Raw genomic sequence first — 10,475 nt, forward strand, 5'->3', positions numbered from 1 at the left:
AGGAAACTGCCAATTACTGGCTTTTTTAAGTTTTCGCAGTGGGGGAAGAGACGATTTTCTCTGAAGTCGTGTTGCTTCCCACAGCAACAAGCAAACAGATACAGTCTTAAAGATATTTATCTAAATCGCCTGTGCCTTGGAGCTTGTTAGTCCTAGCTATGAGGTGTAATGAAGATTCTATCTCTAAACATTTCTCAGATGCTGGATTTTTCTTCCTTTTTTTTCAGAGATGGAGGTTTATTGACTCCTGCCCTGGTTCGATGTGAGTTTGTGCTGTGATGTGGGAGGGGGATTTAGCGCTTCTAAAGCCTCGTTATTAGCGGGGAAATGGTTCACTGGCCTATTAGCACATGTGGCGAACACAAAAGCTTGTGAATTTCTATTACACGTGGCTCTGCACACAATGCCCAGTTTATGACTCACTGTGTAGACACGTTTCTTTCAGACTGTCACCCCCAGCCCAGGCTTCCACTGGCACCGTGGCAGGTATTGTAGCATTGTTCTGTTGGAGACCTGTCTCAACCAAGGGCTGGCCTATCTACCCTGTATGGCTGTGGGCCTGTCTGGCAAGATTTACTAAGGGATGGGCTCGCCGTTTCTACAAGCTAAGAACCTTAAAAATACCTCATACTTTTAACGCCCTACCAGGCTCCATCAACGTCTGCTCAGGCTGTTAACTTTCTAGAGTCTCGCTCAAGTTGTAGTGAAATCTTTAATAATTTCCATATGCGAAAATAGGTGAGTGAGTAACTTGTCCTCTCTCATAGTTACACGACTCCTTTGATAGATGAATTTAATTGCTGCAATGATTATCTATATTCTGAAACCCAATGACTAACCAGAATTCCAGTCAAAATGTTTTCTCCTAACTGCACTTGAAAGGAGCACGACATACTCACCACGCCATCAGACTCCTAGTCGCTAACTCAAAAATTTATAAAGCACCCACATTGTGGACTGGTGTAACATCCCTGAGTGGTACGGATGGCAGTCAGTCGTCCAGAAAGACACTGTGGCGCCAGGAGCTTTGTCCAGTCAGGTGGATACTAACAACGCCCAGCATCCATTTCCCAAGCCTCCCACAAGCATACTGTATGAAATATGAACCGGTGTTCGGTGGAAATCTCCACAGCTCTCCCATTGGTCAGCTTGACTGTTCGCAAGACTTACTTTTTAAAAAGAGTGGTGCTAACTGTCGTCTCCGGCCAAGTCACGCCTCAAGCAATGTTTGGCAACAAACTTCAGCCGCCATAAGTACGCGTCTACAACGAGAACCAAGAAAGCTATTCTGATTGTCTGATCGCTCACGTACTTCCAGTCATCCACATATTCGTACATCGATGAATAGGATTTCGATAAGGGGTAATGTTGGATGCTGATATGAAACAAAAGACAGAAAATGAAATCCATAAAGTTGGCTCCCCCACATAATCTACATCTACATTTATACTCCGCAAGCCACCCAACGGTGTGTGGCGGAGGGCACTTTACGTGCCACTGTCATTACCTCCCATTCCTGTTCCAGTCGCGTATGGTTCGCGGGAAGAACGACTCTCTGAAAGCCTCCGTGCGTGCTCTAATCTCTCTGATTTTACATTCGTGATCTCCTCGGGAGGTATAAATAGGGGGAAGCAATATATTCGACACCTCATCCAGAAACGCACCCTCTCGAAACCTGACGAGCAAGCTACACCGCGATGCAGAGTGCCTCTCTTGCAGAGTCTGCCACTTGAGTTTGTTAAACATCTCCGTAACGCTATCACGGTTACCAAATAACCCTGTGACGAAACGCTCCGCTCTTCTTTGGATCTTCTCTATCTCCTCAGTCAACATGATCTGGTACGGGTCCCACACTGATGAGCAATACTCAAGTATAGGTCGAACGAGTGTTTTGTAAGCCACCTCCTTTGTTGATGGACTACATTTTCTAAGGACTCTCCCAATGAATCTCAACCTGGTACCCGCCTTTACCAACAATTAATTTTATATGATCATTCCACTTGAAATCGTTCCGCACGCATACTCCCAGATATTTTACAGAAGTAACTGCTACCAGTGTTTGTTCCGCTATCATAAAATCATACAATAAAGGATCCTTCTTTCTATGTATTCGCAATACATTACATTTGTCTATGTTAAGGGTCAGTTGCCACTCCCATCAGTTGCCACTCCCTGCACCAAGTGTCTATCCGCTGCAGATCTTCCTGCATTTCGCTACAATTTTCTAATGCTGCAACTTCTCTGTATACTACAGCATCATCCGCGAAAAGCCGCATGGAACTTCCGACACTATCTACTAGGTCATTTATATATATTGTGAAAAGCAATGGTCCCATAACACTCCCCTGTGGCACGCCAGAGGTTACTTTAACGTCTGTAGACGTCTCTCCATTGATAACAACATGCTGTGTTCTGTTTGCTAAAAACTCTTCAATCCAGCCACACAGCTGGTCTGATATTCCGTAGGCTGCAAACTTTGTTTATCAGGCGACAGTGCGGAACTGTATCGAACGCCTTCCGGAAGTCAAGATAAATAGCATCTACCTGGGAGCCTGTATCTAATATTTTATGGGTCTCATGAACAAATAAAGCGAGTTGGGTCTCACACGATCGCTGTTTCCGGAATCCATGTTTGATTCCTACATAGTAGGTTCTGGGTTTCCAAAAACGACATGATACTCGAGCAAAAAACATGTTCTAAAATTCTACAACAGATCGACGTCGGAGATATAGGTCTATAGTTTTGCGCATCTGCTCGACGACCCTTCTTGAAGACTGGGACTACCTGTGCTCTTTTCCAATCATTTAGAACCTTCCGTTCCTCTAGAGGCTCGCGGTACACGGCTGTTAGAAGGGGGGCAAGTTCTTTCGCGTACTCTGTGTAGAATCTAATTGGTATCCCGTCAGGTCCAGTGGACTTTCCTCTGTTGAGTGATTCCAGTTGCTTTTCTATTCCTTGGACACTTATTTCGATGTCAGCCATTTTTTCGTTTGTGCGAGAATTTAGAGAAGGAACTGCAGTGCGGTCTTCCTCTGTGAAACCGCTTTGGAAAAAGGTGTTTAGTATTTCAGCTTTACGCGTGTCATCCTCTGTTTCAATGCCTTCATCAACCCGGAGTGTCTGAATATGCTGTTTCGAGCCACTTACTGATTTAACGTAAGACCAGAACTTCCTAGGATTTTCTGTCAAGTCGGTACATAGAATTTTACTTTCGAACTCACTGAACACTTCACGCATAGCCCTCCTTACGCTAACTTTGACATCGTTTAGCTTCTGTTTGTCTGAGAGGTTTTGGCTGCGTTTAAACTTGGAGTGAAGCTCTCTTTGCTTTTGCAGTAGTTTCCTAACTTTGTTGTTGTACCACGGTGGGTTTTTCCCGTCCCTCACAGTTTTACTCGGCACTTACCTGTCTAAAACGCATTTTACGATTGCCTTGAACTTTTTCCATAAACACTCAACATTGTCAGTGTCGGAACAGTAATTTTCGCTTTGATCTGTTAGGTAGTCTGAAATCTGCCTTCTATTACTCTTGCTAAACAGATAAACCTTCCTCCCTTTTTTTTATATTCCTATTTACTTCCATATTCAGGGATGCTGCAACGGCCTTATGATCGCTGATTCCCTGTTCTGCACATACAGAGTCGAAAAGTTCGGGTCTGTTTGTTATCAGTAGGTCCAAGATGTTATCTCCACGAGTCGGTTCTCTGTTTAATTGCTCGAGGTAATTTTCAGATAGTGCACTCAGTATAATGTCACTCGATGCTCTGTCCTTGCCACCCGTCCTAAACATCTGAGTGTCCCAGTCTATATCTGGTAAATTGAAATCTCCACCTAAGACTATAACATGCTGAGAAAATTTACGTGAAATGTATTCCAAATTTTCTCTCAGTTGTTCTGCCACTAAAGCTGCTGAGTCGGGAGGTCGATAAAAGGAGCCAATTATTAACCTAGCTCGGTTGTTGCGTGTAACCTCCACCCATAATAATTCACAGGAACTATCCACTTCTACTTCACTACAGGATAAACTACTACTAACAGCGAAGAACACTCCACCACCGGTTGCATGCAATCTATCCTTTCTAAACACCGTCTGTACCTTTGTAAAAATTTCGGCAGAATTTATCTCTGGCTTCAGCCAGCTTTCTGTACCTATAACGATTTCAGCTTCGGTGCTTTCTATCAGTGCTTGAAGTTCCGGTACTTTACCAATGCAGCTTCGACAGTTTACAATTACAATACCGATTGCTGCTTGGTCCCCGCATGTCCTGACTTTGCCCCGCACCCGTTGGGGCTGTTACCATTTCTGTACTTGCCCGAGGCCATCTAACCTAAAAAACCGCCCAGCCCACGCCACACAACCCCTGCTACCCGTGTAGCCGCTTGTTGCGTGTAGCGGACTCCTGACCTATCCAGCGGAACCCGAAACCCCACCACCCTATGGCGCAAGTCGAGGAATCTGCAGCCCACACCGTCGCAGAACCGTCTCAGCCTCTGATTCAGACCCTCCACTCGGCTCTGTACCAAAGGTCCGCAGTCAGTCCTGTCGACGATGCTGCAGATGGTGAGCTCTGCTTTCATCCCGCTAGCGAGACTGCCAGTCTTCACCAAATCAGATAGCCGCCGGAAGCCAGAGAGGATTTCCTCCGATCCATAGCGACACACATCATTGGTGCCGACATGAGCGACCACCTGCAGATGGGTGCACCCTGTACCCTTCATGGCATCCGGAAGAACCCTTTCCACATCTGGAATGACCCCCGGTATGCACGCGGAGTGCACATTGGTTTTCTTCCCCTCTCTTGCTGCCATATTCCTAAGGGGCCCCATTACGCGCCTGACGTTGGAGCTCTCAACTACCAGGATCAAGTAGCAGAAAAACAAACTGCTAAACTAAATGGAGCCAAGTTAATCATTACAAGTAATAGTTTCATGAAATTTGTCTGAAACAGTCGCCTTTCAGATTCATACAAGAAGATAAGGAAATTAACTTAGCGTCTCAGCCAAGAGACATTAACCAGATATCGAATTGCTAACAATTTCCCGATGTTACTATTATTATATTTCCCTATCGACACAATGCAGAGTCGGATGAGTTTCAGATGATTCTCGAGCTAACAAACACTTTCCAGCATAGAACAATATCACTACATTACAAATTACGTAAAAAAATGTCCTACCTAAGCACCAGTAAGGAGCGTTATTTAGAACATCCGACAATACAGTCAACATCATGTCAGAATTATTTATTTGGCGTGTTATAGCTGTATAGATATTCTACACTCCTGGAAATGGAAAAAAGAACACATTGACACCGGTGTGTCAGACCCACCATACTTGCTCCGGACACTGCGAGAGGGCTGTACAAGCAATGATCACACGCACGGCACAGCGGACACACCAGGAACCGCGGTGTTGGCCGTCGAATGGCGCTAGCTGCGCAGCATTTGTGCACCGCCGCCGTCAGTGTCAGCCAGTTTGCCGTGGCATACGGAGCTCCATCGCAGTCTTTAACACTGGTAGCATGCCGCGAGAGCGTGGACGTGAACCGTATGTGCAGTTGACGGACTTTGAGCGAGGGCGTATAGTGGGCATGCGGGAGGCCGGGTGGACGTACCGCCGAATTGCTCAACACGTGGGGCGTGAGGTCTCCACAGTACATCGATGTTGTCGCCAGTGGTCGGCTGAAGGTGCACGTGCCCGTCGACCTGGGACCGGACCGCAGCGACGCACGGATGCACGCCAAGACCGTAGGATCCTACGCAGTGCCGTAGGGGACCGCACCGCCACTTCCAAGCAAATTAGGGACACTGTTGCTCAGGGGGTATCGGCGAGGACCATTCGCAACCGTCTCCATGAAGCTGGGCTACGGTCCCGCACACCGTTAGGCCGTCTTCCGCTCACGCCCCAACATCGTGCAGCCCGCCTCCAGTGGTGTCGCGACAGGCGTGAATGGAGGGACGAATGGAGACGTGTCGTCTTCAGCGATGAGAGTCGCTTCTGCCTTGGTGCCAATGATGGTCGTATGCGTGTTTGGCGCCGTGCAGGTGAGCGCCACAATCAGGACTGCATACGACCGAGGCACACAGGGCCAACACCCGGCATCATGGTGTGGGGAGCGATGTCCTACACTGGCCGTACACCACTGGTGATCGTCGAGGGGACACTGAATAGTGCACGGTACATCCAAACCGTCATCGAACCCATCGTTCTACCATTCCTAGACCGGCAAGGGAACTTGCTGTTCCAACAGGACAATGCACGTTCGCATGTATCCCGTGCCACCCAACGTGCTCTAGAAGGTGTAAGTCAACTACCCTGGCCAGCAAGATCTCCGGATCTGTCTCCATTGAGCATATTTGAGACTGGATGAAGCGTCGTCTCACGCAGTCTGCACGTCCAGCACGAACGCTGGTCCAACTGAGGCGCCAGGTGGAAATGGCATGGCAAGCCGTTCCACAGGACTACATCCAGCATCTCTACGATCGTCTCCATGGGAGAATAGCAGCCTGCATTGCTGCGAAAGGTGGATATACACTGTACTAGTGCCGACATTGTGCATGCTCTGTTGCCTGTGTCTACGTGCCTGTGGTTCTGTCAGTGTGATCATGTGATGTATCTGACCCCAGGAATGTGTCAATAAAGTTTCCCCTTCCTGGGACAATGAATTCACGGTGTTCTTATTTCAATTTCCAGGAGTGTATATGCCTGTATACACATTCCTGGGGTCAGATACATCACATGATCACACTGACAGAACCACAGGCACGTAGACACAGGCAACAGAGCATGCACAATGTCGGCACTAGTACAGTGTATATCCACCTTTCGCAGCAATGCAGGCTGCTATTCTCCCATGGAGACGATCGTAGAGATGCTGGATGTAGTCCTGTGGAACGGCTTGCCATGCCATACAGGACGATTCTTAAAAACTGAAAATACTATCTGAACACTCTAATGGAAAATGTCTGTAAGTCCGGACAACGCAGAAGAGAAGGAAACAAAGCGCACACATTTCCGTGGAGAAATAAACGAGCAATACAGTAAGTGTTGAGTAAAATTTCTTAGTTCAAAGAAGAAGCTGTATACTTGTGCCACCAAAATGTTAAAAGTGGTACTGTTGCTTAAAGTTCTTAGTTTTAGTGCGCGAGCAGTAGGGATTGTGTTGCACTGAATCTTTTATTTCATGCAAAATATATTTTCATGCATTAGAAAAATGCGTCAACCATTCGTTACACGTGCGACAGCATGCGCTATCAATACGTTCCAAAACGTCTCGCATGAAAATGGAATTTTTCCGGGGCTCATACCTCTGGTTCTACTGGTGATGAGAAGGTGGGGTCACGTGTTTTTGATAGGGCTTAAACTAGAGAGTATTTGTGTGCCTAACAGAAGTCTCGTCTTACTGTAAATATTCTACAGCACAAGGCCAAAATTTGAATATTACGCACTTCATCCAGCTTAAGCTAATGGAGAAAAACGGTTTGCTCATTGTTGTTAGATGAGATCTATGGCGCCTCTTAAGGGGCTTATGGAGACGTCATTTAGTTCATTGGTGGTCCCTGTAAAAACCCAAAAAACATGATTTTCGGATAACAAAACAGAACCGCGGATTGCAAGGCGGCTATGCACAGCCAACAGCTGAATTTTTCCGACATATTCCTATGGTCCCGATCTCGAAGAACCTTGAAAATTTTCTTGATATGTTTATCAGTTGTCTAAATACAGAGGTTGAAAGTTATTGGTACGATTTGTTGTAATAAAATGACGAGGAACGTCTTACTTTTGGTTAAAGAATTTTTCTGTTTAGTTATTTATGCGTTATAGCTCGCTTGTTATGAGAGTAAACCGTTTTAAGGCAACCCTAGTTATAAACGTAAAACAGGCACGTAGAATCAGGTGCGCCGCTAATACGTAGTTTACAAACTGACGTAGCACCGAGAAATACGCTGTAAAGTGTCTGTGTTATTATCAAATGGCTCTGAGAAGTATGGGACTTAACATCTGAGGTCATCAGTCCCTCAGAACTTAGAACTGCTTAAACCTAACTAACATAAGGACATCGTACACATCCATGACCGAGCAGGGTTCTAACCTGTGACCGTAGCGGTCACGTGGTTCCAGACTGAAGCGCCTAGAACCACTCGGTCACACCTGCTAGCTATGTTTTATCATCATAAGATTTTTGGTAAACCCATGTTGTTTTAGAATTGAATCGCATGCAGTATTTTTGTGCAAATGAAATCCAGTCTGAGATGTAAAGTTATATAGTTTTGAGTTATTTCAATTTGACCTTAGTAAATTATCAAAATTTTACGCTCCAATAAAGTTCTTTTGATGTGAGTGAAATGTCCTGATGTCGCAAAGAAAAGAAGGAAGCCAACGGAAAAATGCCCCTATCGGAGAAAAAAAAGGAGAATATGTTCCTGTTTAATAAAGGACTCTGAAAGGTGAGGTACCGGGGCCACGTCCTACTTTACTCAGCACCCTCAAAAATTTTCGCACAAATTTTTGCATGTGAACATATTCGCGCTTTTTTATGCTGAGAGAGAAGGAGACAGTGGCAGTGGCGAAGAGATGGGTTGGGTTGTTGTGAGGGAGGAGACCAGACAGCGAGGTCATCGGTCTCATCGGATTAGGGAAGGACGGGGAAGGAAGTCGGCCGTGCCCTTTCAAAGGAACCATCCCGGCATCTGCTTGTAGCGATTTAGGGAAATCACGGAATCATGATGGCCGGACGCGGGATTGTACCGTTGTCCTCCCGAATGCGAGTCCAGTGTGCGAAGAAATGGAAAAGTGATAAAATTGGACGATAGTACACAATGGCTGTGGTACATAAATAGCGAAGGAGACAATGGGGATCGTAGAGAAAGAAATAACAGTACCAGTGGAACATAGTTGCCAGTGACAGAACAGGGCTAGAAAAAGAGTGAGGGAGACAATGCCAGCGAGAGAGGAATAAGAGATGGAGAAAGTGGAAATGGGTGAGAGCCAGTGATTATGAGAAATAGTGAGAGGCAGAGCCTATGACAGTGACAAAGTGGAAGAGAGAGACAGTGACAGTAATAAGAGGTAGCAGCAGAGGGAGTTAATTTATGAAATAGTGCAATAACAGAGACCAAGAGGGAGGTAGTGACTGTGACATTGAGAGAGGACAACATTAGTTGGAGAGTATGAAGGACACTGGCTGTGAGACAGTAATAGGAAGACATAAAGAGACATTGATGGTGAGTTGCGCTTAATGAGTCAGTGAGAATGGACAAGTTGGAGTGGATGGGTACGAGCGACTTGAAAATGATTGACTAGTGGTTGTGAGCGAGTGACAGTTATGGAACTTGTGGGAGTACATGTTAAAAAGAACACACATATATTCGTAGGTCAAAATTAGTAGCAAGATATTTAAAAGTGTTGAAGGTAGAATGAGGCAGGTGGTACCCTACTTTTCAGGTCAGTCTTTTGATAAACTGGAGTATATTCGTTTTTGATGCGCTATTATTACCAAAAATGCACTTTCCAGCCTTTCGTCATTGTTCACACCATTTAATGTCGTCGCACGGCAGTATGAATGGTGTTTCCAATAGGTATGCATAAGGTGAATCTCTTGTCCACAGCTACCGGGAGAAGATGGAACAGTTCTCGGCGGTTTATCGGGAACACCAAGAGACGTCGCTGCAGAGGGCCGTGTGGTGGGTGGAGTACGTGCTGCGCCACGACGGGGCTCCCCACCTACGCAGCGCGGCCACGCACCTGCGCTGGTGGCAGCTGCTGCTGCTCGACGCCATCGCAGTCTTGCTGGCAGCCGCTGTTGTGGTCATCTTCGTTGTTTACAAACTAGTGCGGTGCCTTCGGAGTGCCCTACGGCGGAACAACAAGCAAAAGCAAAGCTGAGCTGTCTGTTTTATTTAAATTGTCGCTGACTACTCTATGTGGCCAAAGACGTTCAGGCAGTCATTAGTGTATGTTCCAAAGACACTAACAGTGTACGTGTAAGTAATTTCGCTAATGAGAGGTAGTGTTATGCCGTCGGCGTAAGGGATGAGACAGCTAGAGCTGAAACGCATGCAGACGGTATGTCCAACGGCACGAGACAGCACCTTCAGCGCACTGCACTAGCTGGTTAGCGTGATATCGCGTTCCCAGCGCTATCCAGCGACAGCTTTCGGCTTTATTTGGCTTGCAAGCTATACTGTCTGTTCACGAAAATGGACACACATAGAATTCCTACGTTAGCTCTATTACAATATACATTTACTTTCTTGACAATACACTAGTCATGTTGTTCTCTCTGTGCTGCATATAAACAAATATTTCATTATCGGTGGACGCGTAGGACGAATGAAGGATATCTGTCCACTCAATAGGGACAGCAGCTGATAAAAGTTCACCAAACTGAACGAACCCATTCCTGACAGAGAGCTCACTTATCTCTACCGATCAAATATTACAGAAATGATTTCTGTTAAATTCATAAGAAAGT

General features: G+C 46.0%; 1 protein-coding gene across 1 annotated transcript in view; it reads left to right on the forward strand.

Annotated features, from left to right (window-relative positions):
- The window catches only part of LOC126176342 (UDP-glucosyltransferase 2-like), a 58,179-nt gene extending 48,293 nt beyond the window's left edge, over nt 1-9,886 (forward strand). Inside the window, exon 5 of the mRNA XM_049923493.1 lies at nt 9,610-9,886. Within this exon, the coding sequence (XP_049779450.1) occupies nt 9,610-9,886 (277 nt within the window). The remainder of the gene's footprint in view (nt 1-9,609) is intronic.
- The last annotated feature ends 589 nt before the right edge of the window (nt 9,887-10,475 follow it).

The sequence above is a fragment of the Schistocerca cancellata genome, chromosome 3 (assembly GCF_023864275.1).
Source record: "Schistocerca cancellata isolate TAMUIC-IGC-003103 chromosome 3, iqSchCanc2.1, whole genome shotgun sequence".
In the NCBI taxonomy this organism is placed as follows: Eukaryota; Metazoa; Arthropoda; class Insecta; order Orthoptera; family Acrididae; genus Schistocerca; species Schistocerca cancellata.